The 25,557-nt window shown below is 43.8% G+C and overlaps 1 protein-coding gene across 1 annotated transcript; it reads right to left on the bottom strand.

Annotated features, from left to right (window-relative positions):
• Nucleotides 1–1,447: 1,447 nt before the first annotated feature.
• Nucleotides 1,448–15,306, bottom strand: REG4 (regenerating family member 4). Its single transcript, XM_072968841.1, has 6 exons — nucleotides 15,240–15,306; nucleotides 13,928–13,932; nucleotides 10,291–10,383; nucleotides 7,645–7,782; nucleotides 5,731–5,836; nucleotides 1,448–2,013 (listed from the first exon to the last, which is right to left on the bottom strand). The coding sequence occupies exons 1-6, from the start codon at nucleotides 15,304–15,306 to the stop codon at nucleotides 1,946–1,948; spliced, it is 477 nt and encodes a 158-aa protein (XP_072824942.1). The 3' UTR covers nucleotides 1,448–1,945.
• Nucleotides 15,307–25,557: the final 10,251 nt, after the last annotated feature.

Here is a 25,557-nt window from a genome sequence, read left to right as displayed (position 1 = left end):
TTCAATTGCCGTTCTTTCTAAATATATTTTTCATATAGTATCAGAATGACAGGTTTCACTTTCTTTTGTGTTGGTATATCTGCTGTTTGTTACTTTTTGGATTTTTGTTTTGCCCATCTCTACTTCTTTGCTATCGTGAGGTATTTTTTTTTCCTCTGGAGAGTACAGATAAAGTAAGGGAGGGAGGTGGGCCACGGCATCTCTTGTCTCTCATCTATGCCATAGAAAAAACTGAGCACCTCTACCTTTTGGGGATATTCTCTCATCCACGTTTCCTTTACCTTCTTTTAGTTCTTACAGGCAATAGCACAGAATCTGGCACTTAGTCTAATAAGGCTCTTATATGGCTCCTATGAGTCTGGCACTCCTGGTTTATTTGCCATCTCCATCATGGAATCTGATACTTTGTTTGATTCTCCCTTGGGAGTTGGTGGTCGATTTTTGCTGATGCTAACTAAACGATTGGTAAGAATGACTCTTCTCTATCTGCTCATCCTCTTGTCTGAACTCTCACTATTAAAAGATTTATCCTTTGGGTTAGCAAGGTTTTTAATGCTTGGGAGGAGCAATATGTTATGTCTGATGTTTTCGTCTTTGATAACCAAAACAGTGACAGGATTTTGATGAGAGGAAGGAAGAAGAAGGAAGGGGAGGAGAAGAGGGTAGAGGGTAGAACTCTGTTTCACTTCCCCTCTCTTCTTTTAGCCAGCATCTGGTACCTGGTCTTAGCCCGCTTAGGTGATCAGAGGGCATCCTCAGGTTGGGGTGAAAGACTGTGTTTACCGGTCGGCAATGTGCTGTGGGTGAAGCCAGTGGTCCTTGGCAGAGCCTGGACTGCAGGGCCGAGCCACTGTCCTCTCCTCTCTGGTGGTGTTCCCTCTAACAAATGGGAATGCGATCACACCAAAGCCACATTTTCTCCAATTGTCAAGTCTGTCTTATTTCCTCTTAAATTTTCAAGTAGATTCCTGACCTAGGGAGCCATGAATCTCTGGGAGAAAAAATGACCTCCTCGGTATTGGAGCCACCACCTCATAAGGAATCTCCAACCTCACAAGGCCAAGAGACTGGAGCAAGGCCACCGGGGTTGTTAGCGGCTGGAGAGAGAAGAGCAGCCAAGGCCAGTGAGCTCCACCACACCTGCCGTGACTGGCATCCTCCTTCATCAGCTGCGGTGCTGACAATGAAAGTGCCTCCCACCCACTCACCCCTGCTTAGAGGCTGCCTGAGCATGTCACCTCCATCTCTCTTCTCTCCAACCAGGGCTGCTGCGGGGGTGGGGCACAGCTGTTCTGAAGAGGTGGGAGGCAGCGAAACCGGGAGGACAGAGATGAAGAAACACTGGGTGTGTTTCCTGAGTCTTGTTTCACCTTTTCACTCTCATCACCGCTGAATTGGACAGAGCAATCTTCTCGGCATACAAATCTTTATTAAAAGAATGGCCCTGGGGTTTATGGTCCACATCAGCCTGGCAGAGACTCCATGGTAGATGTTCCCCGATGGTAAATGGAAAACTGAGCAGGTGGCTGAGGAGGAGGCGGGCAGTAGAGAGGGGGCAGAGGGATGCAGGAGCTGAAGAGGGCTAGAAGCTCATTCCTGGGTCTCTTCCTCTTGTCTTTCAAACCTTTATCCCTGATGGCCAAGGACCTGGCTTTTTCATCAGTGGGGGATGCGTCCTCCTAGTCTGCTTAAGCTAGCTGGAGGTGGGGACGGGGAAAGAAGAGGACTGTGGAAAGGGATGGTGGGGTGAATATTTAGAGCTAGGAAGACACTGCCATTCTAATGTTGCGGCCCCTGCCTCTGAGCCTGAAAACAGCACAATAACAGCCTTGTCAGCCGTAGCTGCTGTGTTTACTCTCTGAGGCAGTGATCACATGCAGCCTGCGTGACAGTGGAGGGAGAGGGAAGGGGCTTGTGCAAGGCTGGCAGGATCCTGATTCTGGCTCTACGGTTGGTACTTGCACAGGAAGTGATGGCGCTTGCTGCATTCTTCGCTGTTCCAAGTCAAAAACTCTGTAAGAAAAGAAACATTCATTTAAATCTTTCTGGTTCAGTGTTGAGTTCACCAGTGTTATCTGGATCTTTTGCTTGGAACCATCGGGAAAGGTACCGTGATGGTTAATCTTATGTGTTAACTTGGATAGGATATGGTACCCAGTTGTTTGTTCAAACACCAGTCTACATGTTGTTGTTGTTTTATTTGTTTGTTGGTTTTGGATGTGACTGGCATTCAAATCAGCAGACTTTGAGTAAAGCAGGTTACCCTCCAAAATGTGGTAATCAGTGAAGGCCTTAAGAGACTGAGTTTCCTGGAAGAGGAAGGAATTCTACCTTCAGACTACCTTCAGACTCAAGACTGCAATGTCAACTCTTGCAGGAACGCCCAGCCTGCTGACCTGCCCTGTGGGTCTCAGATTTGCCAGCCCTGACAACTGCATGAACCAATTCCTTAAAACAAATCCATCTCTCTCTCTCTCTCTCTCTCTCCCTCTCTCTCTCCATTCTGTTACTTCTGTTTCTCTGGAGAACGCTGACTAATACAAGCACTCACTTTGCTAACAGAAAGAAAAATAACTTAAAGGTCACAGGCAACTTCAGGAGCTCCATAGCAGAACTTTTCTGGGGGAAGGAAGGGCTTGACATACATTCACTGAAAACAAGGGATTCTCTTGTGTTGGAAAACAGGATGCTGTAAGGAACAGAGAGTGATTTTTCCTAATGTCCACAACTGAGGCCCCATGAGGCTCCAGTCTGAAGTTCAAAGAATTGAAAGTGGCTGAAGCCAGCCACATCCCCAGAAAAGCCACTTGTACAAAGAAGGACTGAGAGGGGGGAAGAGGTGGTCTTTGGAAAGAATGAAGTATTTTTGAGAAGTCCAATTATCGCCTTCCAGCATTCGAGTTCCGCAGGATCACTTGTCATTCCAGGGCATCTGCTGTAGGGTGACGAGTTGCCTCCACTTGGATGTCTGCCTGGCTCTGAGTTGCAGATCTGTCCCTGGCACCAGTACCAGTGTGTCTTGGGTCAACGGGAGGAGAGCCCTGGGAGAGAGGGCCTGGTGGCGCAGCCCAGCAAAGCGGGGAGAGGTACGCACATCCTCTCCCATTCCTAGTTCTCAAGAGGTAGGGAGGATGGGTCCTGCCCACTCCCGCAGCCATGGGGCCCAGAGCTGGGGCCACGGAGTGTAAATGAGGTGGAGACTACAAGCTGTCTGGGCATGGTTACGGGGTTGGGCAGAGAGAATATGGCACGAGGTTTAAACAACCAGGGAGATCATGGCAAGCTCACCCCTGAGCACTAAGATAGGGAGGGAGTCGGTGTCCACCCCCTCCTCCATTGCTAACACCAGAGGGGCAAGTGCAGGGAAGGTTGTGTGTGAGAGACCAGACCCTTCTCCCATCCGGGCCACGAGAGCCGTGAGCCAAGCCTGCGCCATGATAAGCACTTTACACTTCGTCAGATGATCAGTATTACTCTTTTTCCCCCTTTATAGAGTGGCATCTGAGGCACAGAGAAGTGAGGAATCTGGTCAAGGTCACACAGCTAAGAGAAGCAGCTGGAATCCGACCCCGGGCATTCAGAATGCAAAGCCCATGGCCTTGGCCTAAACTATTTTGAATTTGAAATTTATTTTAAAATTGTAGAACCCTGGTGATCATTATTCCATGTCTCAAAGTGACCCAGTAAACAAGCAGGAAGCGCTGTGAAATAGTTTTCCAGAGTCACAGAAGAGTTACAGTGGGGAGTCAGAAAGGGAGAGAGAAAGAGGAACAGAAGAATATGCCTTTTCAGGGTCTAAGTGGATATAAAACAAGAACACGTCCAGTCACAGACGTGCATGCACACAGGGACACGAATATGATACCTTGTGAGTCTTTAAAAAAATCAGCCACTGGATTTGGCGAGCTAAATCTGTTACACAAATATAAAGTGACATTGCAGGGCTGAGGGGAGTGTCCTTTTAAATTCTACCTTCACCAGGTTCTGATCCTTGCTTCATTCCGTGTGCTTTTCTGCCTTGAGAGCCTGTGTTCTGAGAACCAAGGGCTGGGCTGAGTGAACGGGAAAGGAAGAGCCCAAAGGCCTGCCATTCTCAGGAGGATGTCTGGTTTCTGGTCCCACACAGGCACCTTCCTTGTCGGGGATTCTGCTGATGTGAACACAGACCAAGGGGGAAAGATTTTTGTTTGAAAACCCTGCCCAATCGAAATCTTAGAATCCACGGGAGGGACATCGGGAAGCCTCTGGTCCTCTGGTCCGCTTCCCCGAAGTTTGGTCCAGCATCCAGCCCTACGGATCCTGCTGGTCTAGTAGGTCTGAAGCGATCCCCAGAACTCATTCTTCTAAAATGTTGCCCAGTTGACCCTCATGTGTCATTGAGCCTGTCTTTTAACACTTTCAATGCTGCAAGTACAGTAACAACCACCATGCCCACTTTTGCTTGGTTAACTCTAGCGATGGGTCTCTCACTACTTCCTGGGATAGTCCATCATGTTTTTGGACAGTGCTGATTGTTCAAAAATATTTTTCCTTAGTTTGGATAGAAATCCACCTTTTGGTAGCTTCTACCAATTGGTATTGGTGTGTTCCTTCCACCTGAGGTGACTTACTCCTTTAACAGCAGCAGCTGTCATCTCTGCGAGACTGTGAACAGTCTTCGTCTGTCTGTGATAAGACCCTCCTGTCCCTGAGAGTTTTCCTAGACCTTGCTGCAGAGTCTGTCTCCTCATGTCCATCACTCACCCTGTGCTGTTGGGGAGTTTTCCTCTCTCTCTTTTTGGTGCTTTGTTCCCCAGACAATAGGAAACCCTTTCCACCTGAGTCCTCAGTCAGACCCTGTGCCAGGCTCGCTCCATGGCTAGGAGGGGAGTCCTGGTAACACAATTGCCCTTAAAATCCAGTGGGTTGTCCTCTTTGGCATCAAGTGTCCTTTTCATCTTTGACATTCTGTTTTCTGTTCAAATCACTTATTAGCTGTGGTTCTCAAATAGGAGTAATTTTGCCCCCTAGGGGACGTTTAGCAAAGTCATTTTGCTAAATGGACATTTTTGGTTGGAACAACCTGTGTGTGTGTGTTGACGGCGGGGATGCTCCTGGCAGCTGAGCGTACAGTGTGCAGGACGGCCCCCACAGCAAAGAATTACCTGCCCCCAAACGTCATCAGTACCAAGGCCACAAGACCGTAACTTACTAGATAAAAAGCAAAAAATGGAAGCCGGCGAGAGAAACGAGGAGCCTGCGTGGATTGTGTGCAGCCTGCAGCTGTGCTTCTGGGCTCTGCGTTTTGGAGATGAAACGCAGGGAAACAAACCAGCGGGAAGCACCCAGGCCAAGCCAGTGTTTCCAGGGCCTATGAGGGACCCTCACCCTCAAGAAGCCAGAAGGGAGTCACAGATTTTTGCTCCCTGTAGTCTGGGTTTCCCCAAATGTGACATAGTTCTCCCTCATGACATATACTAGAATTTGGAAATAAACGTATTTAAGAAAAAAGTGAATGGATTGAAAGAAAATATTAGATAAGTAACTAAACAGCTGGTACCCTGATATGGCAGACTGTAAAATGGTCACAGATGACTGAAGGTTGGTAAATAATGTCTGTGATGAGGCCATTGTCCTGTAGGGAAAAAGTTGCTGGTGTGAAACGGGGCAAAGAGAAGTGAGTGTTCTTTTTGACTCTTAGTGGGTAGCGGGAAGGAGCTGCGATTTGGAAAGAGAGGCAGGAAGACTTACTGTTCTTGGCATTCATCTCAGCACAGGACTCGTTCCTGCCCACTGACTTGCCAGACCAGGTTCTGTAAGCATACGTGGCCCCGTCCATCCACTGCCACTGCTGTGTCTGCAAGAGACAGGAGATGGGAGTCGTGTACAGATCAGTCTGCACACCTGCTCACAGCCGAGGTGTCCCTTCGGGCCCCTTTAAAATACAGTTCTTGACTCAAACATAGAAAATAAACTTATGGTTACTAGGGTAGAAAAGGGGTGGGAAGGGATAAATTGGGAGTTTGGAATTTGCAGACATAAAGTACTATACATAAAACAGATAAACTGTATAGCACAGGGAACTGTATTCAATATCTTACAATAGCCTGTAATGAGAAAGAATACGAAAAGGAATACATATGTGTGTATGTGTGTATGTTTAACTGAACCACTGTGCTGTACACCGGAGACTAACACGACATTGTAAACTGACTATACGTCATTAAAAAAAATACACAGTTTTCATTGTAAGAATTAGGAAAGCATGGAAATGTGTAAAAAGGGAAAAAAAGAAAGTCATTCTGTTTAACCTCCAAGAGGAAAACCTTACTAATAATTTAGTATAGTTACTTTTGGTGTAATTATTTTTACCTATCACAATATTTTTTATCTACTGAAAAATGTGATGACCTTTGAAGTATATATTCAGCTTTGTATCTTGCTTTCCAAACATCTTTTCAGTGGTAAGACTGTACCATAATTTACCTTATTAATTCTCTTGATTGATGTTTATGTTGTTTCCAATGTGCAATTATTACAAAGAATACTGCTATGAACAACTGTGTTCATAAAGCTGTTTCTGTACTTAAAACTGTTTTCTGAAGATAGAATCCCAGGACTAGAATTAATGGTAAAAGGGCTTGAATATTTTGAGGCTATTCATGTGCATTGCCAAACTGCTTTCCAAAAATAGTTCAGCTGTAGGAATTTACACCCTCATTTACTGGGAAATTTCTCCATATCCTTAACAATAGTATTCATTAAGACAAAGCAAAAGTCTAACAATCTGATAAGTCAAATTATATTGTTATTTGAATTTGCACTTCTTTGATAGGTAGAGACATTGCAACATTTTTAGAAACTAATGAGCCACTAACTTTCCTCAATCATGAATGTAAAAGAATTAAATTACAAAAAAAAATCTGGTAGAAAAGATGTAAATATTTATCCTGTCTCTGAACGTAAGTTCTGATTGCTAGCAGTATGCGTACATAAAAATGTAAAATTAATTGTAAAAAATATTTGTAACATCTGTGATAATGTTTATCAAGAAACAGAAAGTCTGGGGCTTTTCTCCTTGTTTTCCTTGTGTTTTTAGGTTAATACAGAAGCCCCACAAAGAATCAGTAAACTGAAGATCCCACGATGAGACCTCAGCGACTCACCCGAAGACCTCACATGCTGTTCCTCACAATGAGATATTGATGGACAGCAAAACGAGGGTCCAGTGAAGAAAGGTAAGGATAACTTTAAAAACATGATAGCATCTAGCAAAAAGCATAGCTAAAGATTTCCAACTTTAACTCAAGATATGATGGGGATTTAGTTAAGCTGTGTCATATAACAGGTCTGTGCGTACGTGTGTGTGTGTACATGTATACATATATATATATACGTACACCAACTTTCTCTTTGGAAGGCTCTGAAAAGCTGGTAATTTTGTTTTCTAAGAGTTGGGAGGACTTCAATTAAATAGGAGGTCTATAAGTAGAGGAAACTGTTTCCTCCCTAACTTTGAAGCTGTGGCCTCTATCAATTGGAGGCATGAAACTGAAGAAGGCCTATTGTGTGTGCCCCTTATCAGGGGCCAGGGGACCATTTGCTAGAGAGGGGCTATCTATCTCCCCTCCCCAACGGCCATCTGTGGTCCATTCCCGAGGTTACCTTCTGCGGGTCATGCAGGCCAATCCACACGGGCTTGCCTCTTTGATAGCCAAGTATGTACTTTGCTATGGTGTGGGCTTCCTTAAAATTCAGGATAGAGGCCAGATGGGATCTGTTTCCATGCAACTGACACTCGAGCTGTGGGCCAGGAGAAGACGTGAGGTTTAGAAGCACAGCCCCCACCTCAGAACCCCAGAGCACCAAGCAGCATGACTCAGCCAGCCCCCACCTCCTCTTGGGATCTAAGCCCCGCAGAAGACTTCCTGTCACTGTGGGAGAAAACACAACTGTCACAGGTGTCAGGCCTCAGAGGAAGAGGCAGCTCTAGGCAAGGGCACGAGCTTCAGGGTCAGTGCCAGCGGCTGGCATCCTAGTCTTGTCTCTCACTAGTGTATGTGACCTTGACAAGTCACTTCACCTCTCTAAGGCTGTCCTTATCTGTAAAAAGGAGGAAGTAGTTACTGCAACACAAGGGAATTATTGCAAGGATAGAATGGTTATAATGATGTATTATAATATTGCATTCAACACATCTAAGAACCCACTGATTGTAAAGTGTGCCATTCTCTATCCAGAGACTTATTGCCCAATTAAATAAATCATTTTACAGACACACATTCTGCTGAGATAGACAGACACATGTACTTTATTTCATGCGCTTTTGGGGTTGTGTTACAGGGTCTGCCTACATGATAAAGCTTCCATTAATTGAATGAAAACATGGTTTTGGCCGTGGTTGCCACTCCAGAGCTTGCCTTTAGGATTGCTCAGGATCAGAGGTAATTACTGTTTAATGACGTTAGTTCTCACACTTGCCAACCACTTTACGATACCAAAATGCTTTTATGCCCGTAATTTCATTTGACTTCAGCTTTGTGAGGCATGGAAACCGGATTACCAGTCAAGGGTTAGTGAGTGTACCAGTCACAAAAGATTCCTGGGACGGAAGAGAGAAACAGGCTTGGAATGGTGAAGTGATATTTTCCCGGTAAGGTCACATGGCTAGAACTCGGAGCTCTGTCTCTTCAGCCCAAGATGGGGTCTACCAACATTTTCACTGTGCCCTCGATCGGCTTGTGAGCCAAGGAGTCTTGTGAACTAGGACTGGCCGTCAATACCGGCTAGGAGTCTGTAAGCACAATGGCCATGGTGTCGGTTTGTCCGGTCCTTCCTGGCACCTCTGCGCTCCGGTTCAGTGCTAAGGCTTGGTATCAAGCCTGTGGACCATTTTTGCCTTGAAAATCTGAAATGAGCATCCACTGTGTGCTACGGGCTTTTTGCAAGTTCTTTTAATGAATCCTCCCAACCACCCCATAGGATAAAAGTGTTTTATCCCCATTTTTCTGCAGAGAACCAGCAAAGCGAGGTATAGCTGAAACTAACGCACGGCAGACCATGATTGTGATTTAAACTCAATCTATATTATTCCAAATTCCCACAGGTAACTTCCTCTTTGTTTGGCAGAATTAATGTTGGGTGCTCCAGGGACAGGCCATATAAACATCCATCGAGAATTTCTCCAAGTTGCTTCCCAAGAACTAAGGAGAAGCCCATTGCTCCCCACGAACTTTTTTTTTTTCTAAAAACTATCATTCACATCAAGAAAGCGTTGCCTTAGGGTCAGCTTCCCTGGGCTTGCTCCGCTGGCTCCTCTCGGTGTCATCTTGGGAAAGTCACTTAGGTTCCGATGGCATTGCCATTTTCTGTTGAAATGTCATAATCTTGCATCACTTCTGCACTTTTTAAGTCCAGAAAAGAAGGACTTCGGTCTCCTCAGTAGCTATCACGTGGGAGGTGCGCCCTCATTGCTGAGCTGTTCATTACAGGGACGCTGAGGTAGCTCCGGGCCCAGGTCACTCCACGTTTCCCCAGGTGCCCCACCCCCTGTCAGTCACTTCAGTGAAACAACCGCGATGCAGAGAGACAGCAGCACTGCCTCCCCACACTTCTCTGAGGTCACTTGTTCTGGGTGGCTATTTGGGGACCTCTCAGAAAAGCCTCAGTGAAATAAAACCAATGTGTTTGTTGGGCTCTGCAGACCATAAGGCCTTCCATGGGCTTGGCTTAAAGCTTCACCTTCTGTCAGGTGGCTCTGAGGCCTGTGCTCCAGGCCTGTCTACACGCTTCTCTCTTGCTAGTAAATCTTATATAGCAATTAAATTCTTCTTCTTCGCCTTCTTTTTTGTGGGGGAAGGTAATTAGGTTTATTTATTTAATTTTTAAATTTTTTTAATGAAGGTACTGGGGATTGAACCCAGGACCTCATGCATGCTAGGCACGCACTCTACCACTGAGCTACACCCTCCCCCGTTCAATTATTCTTTCTGTAAGTTCCTCATCTTGGCCTCTTTGGATTCATGCATTTGTCTTTCTCAAGGACAGTGAACTCCTCGGGGGTGGGGCTGTTTCTTGCTCATTCTCCTGTCTTGGCAGCCCATCTGGGGTCTGGGTACACAGCACAGGCGCCATCCGTGCTTACAGAATTTACTTAGTTGAGTTCCTGGCCCTCTTCTCTCCATTTCACTGGCCAGGTGATGTCTCAGAATGCCAAGGAAGGACCCTGGATTCTGAGTCAAATGAGACCTGGAGCTCTGGGCGGCCCCTGGCTTTAGAGAACCCTCCCCAAGCACGGGCCACGTCTCTTACCTCAGCGTCAGACCAGGTCCTCAGCTTCCGGAAGTATCCGTAGCAATTGGACCTGTGGTGAAACCACCCAGGAGCACAGCTGGGCCTCACGATCTCTGCACACAAACACGAGGCGGTTACAAGTGATGACGGCAGAAACCGTCAGTTCCCACACTTGAGCCGGTTTCCAGACCTGGAAGCCCTCGGGTGGCGGGGAGGCTGTGTGCCCTTGAGGAAGGATCCTTCTAGGCGGCCAAAACTTTGGCCATTCTTTCTCCCAGCCTTCTCCAAGGGGAACTATGGCCTTCTACCAGAGTAACTGTGCCTTGGGGAAAAGGAAATAATCAGCTCTTTGAGGACTGCTGGGCACTGGCCCTGAACTGACACTAATCCCAGGAGACCCCAAGCACCACCGGCGTCTTCCAGTCAGAGCGGGGGCTTGTGGGGGTCAGGTGATCGGCAGCGTTTAACTCAGGACTATTTCATAGTGGACTCAGTGGGTTCCCAAACCATCCGGCAGTGATCTCCCCAGTTGTGGGATTGGAAAAGACATAACTCAGCAACTGGTAGCAAGATCAAACAGCTATAATTGGAGGCATCGCAAGAGTGGATGTGGGGCATAAATGGGTAGTTTTAGACCTTTTTTGGCTAGGAAGATACAGGACAGGTTAGATGGCAACTTGGCTGCAACTTGAGAATGGCGGGGGACTGAAAGTCAGTAGCAAAGAGAGGGGGGCGTTTTAGGCAAAGGGGGTGGGTGAGCAGATGGACTGTGGTTAGAATGAGCAAGATGTGCAGAGAAAGAGCAAGCACTTAAATTTGCCTCCAGTGGAGGGCGTCAGTCAGGCAAGAACCGTAGAAAAGAGGAGAGAGTCAGGGGCTAGAACCCAAGGGAATCGTGACTCAGAGAGGCAAAAGCTCTTCCAGCTGGTGGATGGGTGGATGGGCCAGTCACTGAAACTGAGGTTTATGAAGAGGGGGAGACGGCTGGAAATGCACAGGGCTCCGATGAGGAAGGCAATGCCGAGCTAGCGAGTCTGGGCTTTGTGACAGTGTGGCACTCCACGGATGCTGCAGATGGGCGGCAGGGGTCTTCCCCCCCGTAAATGTCCACAAACTGTTGTTGACACATAGCATCTCCTCTTTCCCCACTCAGAAGACACTGTGTTCCCTGGTGTGCCCCACTCTTCGGTTCTGTCTCATTTCTTGTCTACAAAGCTCCAGGGGCTTCCTGCTGCTTTCCACTAAGCTTTCCGCTCATCTGGGTGCTTAAGGGAGCCCACAGTCTGGTCTTACAGCCCCATCTGGGAGCATCTTCCTGTGCAGCTGCCCCGGCTCCATCGTGGAACACGGTGCTACTGTGGACAGAGATCCTTTGCTTCTGCTGCACTTTGTACCTGCGGCTGGTTGACAGTGGGTCACCCAGCTGAGGCACAGCAGAAAAGGTTTCTGGGGAAAGCAGCATTGAAACTCACGACTTAAATGCCTCACCTTCGACTACCTTTAGGGACACAAACATCATTTGATGTTACATAAAAGGAGCACCCCTCTGCCACGATTGCCCCGTCTGCCACCGCTCTCTCCAGCTTCCGTGTATAAAGTGCTTCCTTGCTGCCTGGCGCTATGCTAAGTGGTTTGTCCACACTGCATATTTAGGGAGGTGAGGAAGCCGGCTAAGGGGGTCACCTGCCCAAGGCCACACAGTGAGGTGGGAAAGCTGCTTTTCAGATTAGTCCTGTGACTTACAAATCTGTGTTTCTGCCACCAACCCTCTCAACCTTGGATTTTATAAACACAGAAAAACAAGACATTGGAAATCTAGCATCAGAAACCATGAGAGGGTGGGGATGCCTGGGTTATTTTATCAGGAGGAAAAAAAAAAGGAAAGGAGACCCTTCACTCTTAAAAATTGATCTTCTTAAGGAAAAGTCTGATGAGTGATTACCATTCTAAGTGAAATGAACTGAATTTTAATAACGGACAGGCTGAGGGACATCTGGAAGCCCGCTTTCCAAGCAGATCCTAAAAGAGGTGAGAGACAGGAGCCCAAATCTCTGAACTTAGTCTGAGGATAAAGACCCCTTGCATCACAGCAGATGCTCCTAGTTCAGTTCTCTCTCATTTCTTCTGTGACCTCTGAAGTGATTCTGCTTGGCATGCTGTGGGCAAACATGTTAGGACAGATTCTCCAGCACCAGGGTCTTTGTTTTTGCTGAATCCAGGTAATGAGAGCAGAGCTCCCAGGGACACACGGGAGGATGAGTGGGCGGGGCCAAGAAAACCCAAGCGTACTTGAGGCCAGACAGTCAGTGCTCGCTCTCTCCCCCTTGTCTCCGTGTCTCTGTCTTTTTTTGAGTATCTTTCTCTGTCTCTGCCTGCATCTCCCTGTTCAACTCTCTCTGTGCATCTCTGTGTCTTTCTGACTCTTTCCATGTGTTTCTCTATTTCTCTATTTCTCTCTCACTGTCTTTCTGCTCCCCGTGGTGTCTCTGTCTCTTCCTAATTTTCTCTTTCTGTTGGGCTATGTGCCTTTTTGAGTCTCTCTGTGTCTGTGGCTGTCCGTCCATCTCTCTGCTCCATTCTCTCCTCCCCCTCCTCCTCCCTCACCTCCCTCTCTCTCCTGTCCCCTCCCTGCTCCTCAACCCGCGGGGTCACAGCTATGCATGCTCCCTGCTCCACCTGGAAACGCATCTCCATCTCCACTGCCCTGCCTTCCACCACCTCACCTTTTATGGAGCAGTTACTGTGTGCCAGGAACTGGTCTAGGCAGTTTACATATATTCTACTCATCCCCATTATGACCCTGGGAAGTAGGCACTGTCATTGTCCCCTGTTCCAAAGGCAAAGAGTTGTCATGTCTGGGCTCCCACAGCAAATAAGTGATAGAGTCAGGATTTGATCCCGGATGGTCTGACTCCAAGTGGAAGCTCTCAGTCATTGTACGTCATTAGGCTCAAATTATTTGTTTTCAAGCAAATGGGTCAAACACGTTCAGTCAGATTGCCTTGTTTAATTACCAGAATTTCCTGACTGACTGGGACATAGATCCTCACTGTAGAGATGAGAAAACCTCAGAGAGGTGATGTGACCAAATGAGGTCACACAGATGGGGAATGAGGTGGCACCTGGGAGAAGAGCCAGTGTTCCCGAGAAGCCCTAGGACCTGGATCCTACCTCCTGTGGTCCCAGAGCGCCTCATCCCTACACGCCAGTGTCGAGAGGACTCGGCTCCCAGCATCCTGCCTGGACTTCTAATAGTCTTTCCACTCCACCACTTACTAGAGGTGTGGCCTGGGGAACATTATTCAACCTCTTTTAGTTTCAGTTTTCTTGTTTACACACGGAATCAAGATTGTTGGGAGGATTAAATGGGATAATGCATGTACTGTGATTAACACAGAGTCAGTAAACAGTAACTGTTCAATAAATAGTAGCCACAGAATAAACTGTAGTGATCAAAGTAGCCACGTTATCATTATAGTGAGTATAATATTTTTTGAAAATTGAAATTGGGTTTTTTATTATCCATAAATCCTATTTTTTTGGTCTCCTTATGCGCTGAATCAATGTCATGCATTGCTTTAGGTGGAGCCCAGCTGCAGGCCAGGGCAAACAATTCACTGTTGAGGCAAGGAGGGTAATAATCTTGACCACCCACCAGGTCTTGCTGAAACAGAAAACTCATTTCTAAGTTCCCCGTACCTGCCTTCCAGACAAGATTAGACTTTTCCCATAAGCCTTTGTGCCTAGAATGCATAAGATGTGTCATAAGAGAGATTCTTCCAAGATAGGAGGAGTGAGTGGAAAGTCTTTCTACAGCTGGGAGGGGGACCTGTGAGAACAATGGAAGGACCAGTGGTGAGTGTCCTGGCTCTACCTCCTCCCAGGCAGAGAAACCAGAGAGGTTTGGTGACATCCCAGAGCGGGGCGGCTGGTTTCTCACGCCCCAAGATATAGCTTTGGAAAGTTTCAGGCCCCCTCGGGGAAGCCAGAAACACAACAGGGAACTAACTATCTGGGCAGTTGGTCAGAAATGGCCATGGAAGGTGCCCATGGGAGGGGAGCTTGAGGGCAGCCGCTCATAGTCATTCACACTCTAGCAGGATTCAGAGAAAGTGGTCGGATTCCCCAGGTCCTGAAAGTACAGAGGTGGTTGAGGGAACTGGTAGCTGGACCACAGACTTCAGCTGCGGGTACCAACACGATGCCTGAAGAACCCTCTTCTCTCTGTATTTCCTCCCAGTCTATCCTCCTGCTGGCAGTGGGAGAAGTGATGGGTCAGATATAACCCTGGACCTCCTCAAGGGTCCTCTCCTCAGAAGAAGTGCTGTTCAGGCCAGGTTTATGTACTCACTCTACCACCTACCATGCCAGCAGGGCCACTGGGGACCGTGAAAGCAGCCAGGACACTTATCCTTAGCTCATTTATGCAGTTTGCTTCCTCTGCTCTCTCCACTGGTGGATTCTGGGGTACTGCTTCCCACTTTGTGGACGTGTCACTTTACACTTGGTGCTGGGCCTGTACGTGGGTAGGAGCCATCTCTCCAACTGGGCAGTGAGTCGCTTGCAAACTGGAATTCTCCACTGTGCTCAGATAGGAAAACAGTGCACAGAACAATGGCTAGTTCTAATGGTAGCTATCATTTGTTGACCGCTAGGAGTCAGGTGCTTTAAATCCATATCTCTACCCTTCACAATAAACTTGCAAAATAGTGATTATAGTCTACATTTGATTGATGATGGTTAACTATGGTTCACAACCATATGAGGTTGGAATTTGGTTCTGATTTCCTTGCACTTTTAACCACATTACATTGTCTTTCAGTCTTGTCTTTAACACCTATTTCCTGCAGTGCCTAATTTCTTCTTCTTCTTCTTCTTTTTTTTTTTTGTCAAATGGATGGCTATGTCATGTGAGTTGCATGCACTTTGGCTGTGGGCTTGGTTCCAGCTGAGTGACTGATACTCACCACCCAGGACTTCAGTGCTGGCTGCACAGTTCAGCAGTAGAAGCAGCCACAGCCCTTTCGAAGCCATCTTCCTCTTCCCGCACAGACAGAAGTGCTTCAGGAACGTTTAATGCAAGGACTTCAAAGTCCTTGTCAGTTTTTCCTTGATGCTCCTGGATTCACCTAGATCTGCAATCTGAACACATTGGCACTAGTGAGGTAGATCCAGGAACTCAGATGCCAAATCATCAATGGGGGAAAAATGTTTTTCTGACTATAGCCAGATTATGCAATAAAGGGAATTGCAAGCTGGGTGTAGAGATTAGGAAAATTTATCTTATGGAAAGCCTCTGAGCCAGTGCCAGAGCGCTAAGGATCCTGGGCTGAATAGTTCAAAGTTTGAATGGAGGCATTTGGTCTATGGTGGAGAGCCTGCCCTTGCTATACTTAGGAGAGCCAGCAGAGGGGGTCCAAGGCAAGCTTTCCCTTAGATGAGGCAGTTAACGGGCTCTCTATAGCCAAGTCAATCAAGGCGAGTCAGTCGCAACAATGAATTTTTTAATGTTAGAATTAAAAGTGGGCAAGTGAACTCATCTACAAAACATGAATAGACTCCCAGACATAGTAAACAATCTTATGGCTACTGGGGGAAATGTAGTGGGAAGGGATAAATCTGGGAGTTTGAGATTTGCAAATGTTAACCACTGCATCTAACAATAGATAAAAACAAATTTCTTCTGTATAGCACAGGGAACTATATTCAATATCTTGTAATAACCTTTAATGAAAAAGAAGATGAAAACGAATATATGTGTACGTATGCATGACTGGGACATTGTGCCGTACACCAGAAATCGACACATTGTATCTGTACTTCATTTTTTTTAAAGTGGGTATATGGTCCAATACCCACATTTTACAGGTAATAAAACCTGAGATCGATGGGTATGAAGCCATTTGCTCATTGTCACACAGCTATAGTGAGATTTCCTGACTTAAGTTCAACTCTCTTTCCTTTACACCTAGGTGATACCGTATTTTTTTAAAAAAAGAAAATAACTTTGTTATCTGTTCCTATCACCAAATGGTACATGAATTATTAAAAGGTCAATTAAAAATCTAGAAAATAAGAAGTAAATCCCATCTCCCAGAGTAACAATTTAGTGAAGAGCTTATGGACATTTTTCTATGCACATTTCTGCGTGTATGTACATAATTTTATACAAAAGAGTCATATAGTTCTGTAACCTGGTTTTGTCTCTCAGAAATGGATTGATTTTAATGAACCATCTTCCCCTCGCATAACTTTTATTGTTTTGATTCATTTTAGTGAATCCACATATACAGGGTTGCAATTTCATGGAAAATGCATGTTGTCACATTGATACTCTTGGCCATAATGCTCCCCTATTGGGCTGTTCATTCCACTGCTAGTGCACAGGAACGCACCTTTCCCCAACCCTTCACGACTTGTCACGTTTTTTTTCTTGCTAATTTTGATATATTAAAGAAAAAACTTCATTTAAAAAATACTAATGAAGTTGAATGCCTTTTTATAAAATCAGTTTTTTTACATTTCTTTTGTGAATTTTTGCTGAAAAATTCACAGGTTTGTACAGTTTTCTGTTTGATTGTTTATCTTTTTTCTCAGAAACTTGGAGGGCTTTCTTTGTATATTTATTGCTCAGGTATATTACTCAAAGTATTTCCCAGTCTGTGTTTTCTCTTGCTTATAATATATTTTTTTGCTATACTGAAAATTTCCAAAACTGTCCTATTCTCGTCTCCTTCATAACTTTTGGCATTTATTTTTGAAAAACTGGCCATTGCCATCCACATAAGATTAAAATATCTACCTGTTTTCTCTTCTATTTTCATCCATCAGGCAATTACTTCAGTGTAAGCATGAGATTGGGTCCAAATTTTTTCCCAAAAAATTACTAAGATGAGTAATTCATTGAATTCTTAATTGAGCATGCATTGTGATCCCTTTACATGTTCTGCCTCTCAAATAATAGATAGTTTGAGGGAAATGATGGAACAAAATATTTGAAGTGGAAACTCCTGGAAAATCTAAAGATTAGATCCATATTAAGGTCCATAAGGACACTTTGACACATTGTTAATAAAGAGGGAAACAAAAGGGTACAACATGTGGGGCTGTGGTGACCCCTCTCTCCTTTTTTTTTTAATACTACGTTAACCCTGCAATTAACTCCTCTGAGAAGCCTCCTTTCCAAAAGTGAGAGAGGTATTTGCACCCCTCTTAAAACACAAAGAGTAAAATCTTCTCTGTCAAGCCAACTGTCTGAGGGAAGGGAAAGTAAAACATCTTTTTTAATACTGTAGTCCCCTCTAATCTGCAGGGCGTAAGGTCCAAGCCCCCAGTGGACGCCCTGAAGCAGATAGTACAGAACCCTGCATATACTTATATTATGTTTTCCCCTAGACTAGTAGGGGTTGGGTGGGGAGGCGGTGCACCTGATGAGGGGATGATTTACCTTCTGGGTGGGAAGGAGCAGGATCCTCCTAAATTTCACCATGCTACTCAGTACAGAGCACTGCACAATTTATAACTTATGAGTTTTTTTTTTCCTTAATTTTTGAAGTTTTCCATTTAATATTTTCTGACGTCAACTGGCTGAGAGCAACAAACTTTGGAGAGTCACTGAGGATAAAGGAGCGGGGATTACTGTAATCTGTAAATGAATTTTAAAGAACTGACGTTCATTGAATGCTCCCATGTCATCTAATTGAATCCTCAGAACTAGGCTGCTTTGCAGGCATGGTTAGCTTATTTTACACACGGAGAACCTCAAGTTCATGGAGATTAAATGCACATCCTACGGTTTCACAGTTGCCAGATTACAGAGCCACCGCTCAACCCAACACCATTTGACACGAAAGCTAATGTTCTTTATAAGGGAAAAAAGAAAATAAGTAATTCGCATGAAACGAAACAGCAACCCAAGCATGATTAACATCATTTGAGCTATAACTTCTCTTCTCTAGCCCAGTTAATAGCTGGCAAAGGAAAACAGATGTTCAAAGAAAGACCTCTGCCCTCAACTGCGTGGAGGATTACCTGGTCGGCATTCAAGGCTCTGAAGACCCCCTGCCTTCTTCAGTGTCCTTAGAGATCTCAGGCAGTTTCTGAAGTCCTTATATCTTCTTGCCTCAGGAATTATATGATATTTGTTTTAATCATACCATAATAATGTTGTTTACAAATAATTATCACCCATAAAAAGTCTTATCTACCATCAAAGTGAACTGTATGAGAGATAAATTGAGGTCGTATCTAAGCTGTATTTTAATTAGCCAAAAGAACCTCTCCCTATTTGCAAATAGAATCTTTTCTTTACAACCCATGTTATGAGCATTAACAATATCCTGTAATTTGTGACGGAAGAAATGTTCACATATTGAGGAATGGAAAAGTCATTCTGGCTTAGCCATGATTTAACTTAAACTTTACGTTAACTAGAACACCCTGCTTGTGGCTGATTAAACATGCCTTGTACGTCTGCTTTAACCATTCAAGAAAAGAATGCATTTAAACATCCAAATGGAGTAACTGTGGTTCAGGCATCCAAAATGGAGCTGGGTGGCTCCCCGCATCCCTGAGTACTTGAATTTTCTGAACTATATCAGAATCAGCCTCTCAAAACAATACCTGCTAGCAGCTGCCAGCTGCAACCTATGGCCTCAAAGTCTCCCCTCGTGAGTATGCAACCACTTAGGATCCCAACCAATCCTTACGTAAGAAGTAAGTGTGTTGTAAAGAGTGCTTAATGAACACCCTTACTTCTTACAAGCTCCAATTATAATTCTTAACAAACAACTTATACAATTTTGCAGTTTCTGCCTTTATAAGCCTTCCCCACTTTGCAGTCGGGCAGAACACAGTTCAAGTGCTTCCTGAATCTGTGTCTCCTGGGCTTTGGCCCTCAATTTGGCTCAGATAAAACTCTCTTCTATTCCTTTTATAGATTGTTATAAGCCCATCTTCCTCTCCCTTTATTTACTTTTCCTTTGTCTCTCTTTTTATCTCTTTGCATTGTTGATTTCCTTTATTTCTCCTTGCTTTCAATGAATGTGTCTTGCTTCAACTCTGGAGAATCACGATGTTTTTATCCTTTCAGAAAGGATTTGCCATCAGGGCTGGACGTAGGTTATGCACCCTCTCAGTGTGCTTGAGAAGCACTTTACTCTCTAAAGCACCAACCCCATCACCCTCAACATGCACCTGGTTCCTCAGATATCTACTTGAGCTCTTCCTCTTTGTCCCTGAGGAACAAGGCACAGAAATCTTATTCTAACACAGAGAAGTTATGTCAAAATAGCTTGCATTGAGACAATATTTTAAAATAAAGTGTTTTCACCTAAGTCATCAAAAGAGATGCCAACAGAATCCCTGGGAGCGATGTAGGATCTGCACCCCATTTCACACCCAAGACACCCAGTGTTAGGAGAGATTAGGAAGCCTGCCCAGATCAGTGGTAGAGCTGGATGTGGACCCTAAGCCTTCTGACTCCTAAGCCAGCTCTCTGTGTGTTGAGTCAAAGTCTTACTAAAAACTAGCCTATTTGGAAAAGGGCACAAGATTTCCTCCTCTAATGTAGATAGCAAAGGATGAAACTGTGTGGTAGGTGTCAGAGATTATTCAACCTCAACTAGACTAGAACCTCAATAGACGTATCTTTAAGGCTAAAAAGGATAACAAGGTTTCTCAAGTCTTACCCTTTTGCTCTACTGATGAGGAACCTGGAGCCCAGAGAAGCACTAGGAGTGGTTCAACCCACAACTAGTTAATGCCGCTGATTTCAGAAACCAGGCTTCCTTACTCCCAGCCCAGGGGTCTTTTCATGATGCTACTCAGCCTCTGCCATTAGGTTTTCCCAGCCTGTGTATAAACCTATGGTAGGACAGGAGAGAGTAATATTTCCATGGTTTACCAAGCCTGTTTTTGAGAACCTCTACCATTCTGATGATGCTCTGGGGAAAGAGCACAAGGTTTGGTTTCCACAGGATCTTGGTTCAGGTCCTAAATCTGTTACCCACTCACTGTGTAACTCTGGGCATGCTCCTGGAACTCTTTGAACCTCAGTTTCCTAACTGTATGTGGTAGGATATTACCAGATGACTTTTATTTTTCACTCTACCTGTTAAACACCAGCCCCTTTCCTTTTAGGCAGCTGGATGGGAATCATCATTGTTCCACGGCACAACAAAGAACAAAGATATTAGCTCCAAGACTTTCAAGTTCAAAAGCACTGGTCCAAACGTAAGAGAAAAAAAGTTGACAAAATGTGTGCTTAGGTAGAGCCCACCTTCTTCTAATCCTCGCTCTGCTGTCTCCATGCCACTTTATAAAGATCTTAAGTCTTGAGATGAGAGAGGAAAGAGAATGAGATCAGACAAGAGAATCATACACTCATAGGACTGTAAGAGGCCTTTCACTGAAGCCCCCCATTAGTTAGCCCTACAGGTGGATACTGATAGATCCTACATAAAATTTGGGGGGATGTAAACACATAGAGGTAGAGAAATATCTGAACTGAAAAGATCCACTAAGTAGTGAATAGAATTATATGAAAACTTTCAACATGTAGACACACCATACGTGAAATTTAGAAAGAGAGAACCCTAAAACCACAAATCAGCAACAATTACCCGCAAAACAACCAGGATCAGAATGACAATAGCACCATCCTGGAGAGAGAGAAATGGAAGAGAGGCAACATTCTCTTTAAATTGTGAAAGGAAATCACTTTTAACCTGGAATTTTTAACCTAGCCACTCAATCATTAAAGGGGAACTTGGAAAAAAGATACGTGAAAATTGTAAGAATTTAGAAAGATGATGTTCATAGACTCTTATTGAGATTACTCCTCAAGCATGTCCTTTGGCAAAAAAATAAAATAATTACCCAGTAGGACAAAGAAATATGTATTGACTGTAAATCATAACTATAATAATGTTTACAATGTGGCTAATAATAACTTCAGTTTTTAAAAATACAAACTAGAACTAACTGGAGCTAAAGAGAGTTTGGAATGAAGTTAAAATGTTCTAGGATCTAATGCTGATTAAATTTAGACATTATTAGAAAATTTTAATATGAGTGCATACATTTTCAGAGTACTATTTGTATAAAGCAAACATAATATTACATTTATGGTGAAATATTAAAATTGAGCTCCACCTCCATTCAAGCTTTTAGCATATCAGGAAAACCCTTCCCACTCTCGGTCCCCTTCTGTTACTCTAAGCTCCTGCACTCACACTCTATCCACTCAAATTTGTGCTCCACCAACACCACGTGCTGGTATTTCCTGGACTACACAGTACAAGGTCATGCTTCCATGCCTTTTCTCACGTCATTTCTATTTGTGCAACGCTCTTCTTCTCTTTCTTTGTTTGGCCATGTTTAATCATCTTTTCATTAATTCAATAAATGTTGAATCCTAATAAGTGCAAGGATTTGTGTGTGTGTATCTGTGTGTGTGTTTGGGTGCAGTGGGGAGGAGAACAAGAGGTAAGAAAAGTTAAAGAGGATCAATCTGGTCCCCATCGCGTGGTTGCTTTCAATAACCACACAGCTTGGTTTGGTCCCCAACTTCTTCTTGGAAGCTTTTCTCCATTCTACTCTTTGACAGCACAGATATTTCTCCTGTGCTCACATACCACATGCTTGCTCGCATTTGAATTCTGTTTTCTACCTGTCTTCCTACTAAATCTCTTAACTACTTCAGGCCTGGGATCATGCCTGCCTCATCTCTATAACCTCATACTCAGGAAGTTTTTGTGCTAATCTGACCAGCGACCTAACAAAGAGTAGTTGCTTCCAAACCGGCCCCGTTTCTTCTTAGGTGTTTCCTTCTACAGAACATGCAAGCTAACTCCTATTTCCCTTTTTCCCAGACAAAATTTCACTTAACTTTTCTCATTGTTTTTTGTTCGTTTGTTTGAGAAGACATTAAATTCTTTCTCAGGGAGAAATATTTTATTTCCTTTCTTGGATGAATTCATGCTCTCCCCCTTTTGAATATCTTCCTGTCATCTATATGATGATTCTACTCAGCTCCCTAAAACACTCCTCTGACTGGAAATATACAGTGATATAACTCTAAAGATGAGTGATATGTTTCTGAAAAGAGGAGAGTTGTTAAAAATGCTTAAAGTGAATTTTCTGATGGAAAATAAGAATATGAGCTCTTGACATGTATCCACAAATATTCCGTAAGCCCTCATCAATTCGTGACACACTTGTACCACTGCCTAATCAGATTGTCTGTGATAATGGACGTATTCTAATCTATGCCATCAGTGTGGTAGCCACTAACCACAAATGGCCACTGAGTATTTGAAATATGGCTAGTGAGAATGAGAAGTTGAATTTTAAGTTTTACTTAATTTTTTTTTACAATTAAATTTCAATTGAAACAGCTGCATGTGGTTAGTGGTTACTATTCTGGACAGAAAAGACCAAGAAGATGGAAGCGGATTTCTTGTAGGAATAGGTTGATATGAAACAAAGAGAATTTGTTCCTATCTGTAAGGAAGCTCAGAAACAGACTTTCTAAGTCCTGAGAACTTGACGAAATTGTGAGGAGTTCAGCGGAAAGCTGTAGAACTTGGATGTGAGTCAGCTTATTTAGATCACCATGCTGACCCCGAGGCTGCACTTCAGTAAAAAATCTTTATCATCTCTGCACGATGTGTTCTGACCCCAGATTCCCTGATGGAAGCTTGGATGGCAGTGATCCTTTGCCTTCCTCTTCAAATGACCAATGAACTCCATTTTGAGTCAAATAGTAGAGCTTTTCACTGCTTTGTCATTTGAGGTCAAGCATTAATTGTCTCCAGCTTTGGCATGACAGCAACTACCAAGTACCCATTTTAACTTACGAACAGTTTCATACTTTACTCTTGGTGCCTTTTGGAGGTTTTTTTGAAACGGTCGATTATTTTTTGACTGCTAAACATTTCAGTGCTATTAGATTGGCATGAGAGAAGACCCTCAGCCAGGCAGGGGCAGCGGGGTGGGGAGCACCTAATGGAATGGTCAGTGTGAAAAGGGGATCAGAAAAGGTGCTTTGGGAGAATGTGAAAAATAAAATCTGCTAGAGGGATTTGGAAAAATAAATCTGAAGTGACAGTATAATGAGACGATGTCTTGAAATGTTTTCCAATACTAGATCCTAAGAAAACAGCATAAACCACTCATTATTTAAAAAAACAAACAAACAAAAAACGTGGAAGGGTTTCCTTACTCCGCTAGGGAGTAAAGTTTTACAGTCTTGGGCTTCGTCTTATCATATTTGATGGAGAGATTGACCATGAGTATTGCTGCAAGCAAGTTCTGTCGCATCCTGTGATACTGGAATAAACCCTATCAGCGGAGGAGGGGAAATGAGTCACTGAAGAGGTGTTCATTAACTTTTACAGCCAGTCTGGAGAAACTCTTGTCTTGAGAACAATGGATTTATGGCCACTCACTCAGCTCCAGGGTAGGGGACAGGTGGTATAGAGCAATCTCTCCTTCTCCACATTTGCTGGGCAATCTGTTATGTATATTTGTGAAAAGCTCTGCCATTTAGAAAGCATTAGTTGATTTGCTCAACAGAAGTTAAGAACAGGGATGTGATGTCACCTCTAGCTGCATGTCTGTCACTGGGGTGGTGCTCATATATGTTTGCGGCACCAGACTCAATATATTGAAATGGCCGGGACAGTGCTTGACATACAGAAGATACACAATACACATTAGCTTCCATTTTCTGTATTTCTTCTGAAGTTTCTCACTACTGTGATTGAGCCTACTATACACATTCAACAGATGCATATGCCGAGGAGTGAAAAGAACGTAATAATAATGGGCACTATAATTTTTTTTGAGGGGGTTGTCTTCAAAGACAGTACTTTGATAAACAAATTGGGGTGGAAAGTAAGACTCTAAGAACATTGATTAGCAGGGTGGAAATGTAACACATACACAGGTATACCTCAGAGATACTGTAGGTTCAGTCCCAGACCATCACAGTAAAGCAAATAACAACAGTAAAGCAATTCATGTGAATTTTTTGTTTCCCAGTGTATATTAAAGTTATGTTTATACTATACTGTAGTCTAAGTGTGCAATAGCATTATGTCTAAAAACCAATGTGCATACCTTAATTAAAAATACTTCATTGCTAAAAAATGCTAACCATCATCCGAGTGTTCAGCGAGTCATAATCTTTTTTGTTGGTTGAGGATCTTGTCTCAATATTGATTGATCAGAATAGTGGTTGCTGAAGGTTGGGGTCACTGTGGCAATTTCTTAAAATAAGAAAGAATGGAGTTTGCCACATTGATTGACTCTTTCACCAATCATTTCTCTGTAGCAGGCAGCGCTGTTTGATAGCATTTTACCCACAGCAAAATCTCTTTTGAAATTGGACCAATCATCTTAAACTCTGCCACAGTCTTATCAGCTAAGTTTATGTAATATTCTGAAACTCTTGTTGTCATTTCAACAATCTTCGTAGCATCTTTCCCAGCAGTAGTTTCCATCTCAAGAAACCAATTTCTTTGTTCATCCGTAAGAAGGAACCCCTCATCCATTCAATTTTTGTCATAAAATTGCAGCAACTTAGTCACATCTTCGAGCTCCACTTCCAGTTCTAGTTCTCTTGCTACTTCCACCACATCTGCAGTTCCTTCCTTCACTGAAGTCTTGAACCCCTCGAAGTCATCCATGAATCAACTTCTTTCAAACTTCTGTTAATGTTGATATTTTGACCTCTTCCCACAGATAAGGAATGTTCATCTGGAATGGTGAATCCTTTCCAGAAGGTTTTCAATTGACTTTGCCCAGACTCATTAGAGGAATCACTATCTGTGGCAGCAATAGCCTTATAAAATATATTTCTTAAGTAATAAGACTTGAATGTTGAAATTACTCTTTGATCCATGGGCTACAGAATGGATTTGTGTTAGCCAGTGTGAAAACATCGTTTATCTCATTGTGCATCTCCTTGGGTGACCAGGTGTATTGTCAATGAACAGTAATATTTTGAAAGGAATCTTTTTTCTGAGCAGTAGTTCTCAACAGTTGCCTCAAAATATTCAGCAAACCATGTTGTAAACCAGATGTGCTGTCATCCAGGCTTTGTTGTTTCACTTATAGAGGAGAGGAAGGATAGATTTAATATGATTCTTAAGGGCCCTAAGATTTTTGGAATGATAAATGAGCAGTAGCTTCAATTTAAAATCATCAGCTGCATTAGCCCTTAACAAGAGAGTCAATCTATCCTTTGAAGATTTTAAGGCAGGCATTGACTTCTCCTCT

Source organism: Vicugna pacos, chromosome 9 (assembly GCF_048564905.1).
Source record: "Vicugna pacos chromosome 9, VicPac4, whole genome shotgun sequence".
Classification (NCBI taxonomy): Eukaryota; Metazoa; Chordata; class Mammalia; order Artiodactyla; family Camelidae; genus Vicugna; species Vicugna pacos.
The sequence above is the reverse complement of the archived record's forward strand: the minus strand, read 5'-3'. Positions and strand labels throughout refer to the sequence as shown.

What these genes read in the sequence shown, in the direction of transcription:
- REG4 (XM_072968841.1), bottom strand. Translation starts at nt 15,306, where the DNA reads ATGGCTTCGAAAGGGCTGTGGCTGCTTCTACTGCTGAACTGTGCAGCC. An exon ending in GCCTGCATGACCCGCAGAAG is followed by an intron (nt 5,837 to 7,644) that starts GTAACCTCGGGA and finishes TGTCTCTTGCAG; the next exon opens with ACACAGCAGTGGCAGTGGAT. An exon ending in TGAGATGAATGCCAAGAACA is followed by an intron (nt 2,014 to 5,730) that starts GTAAGTCTTCCT and finishes CTTTTCTTACAG; the next exon opens with AGTTTTTGACTTGGAACAGC.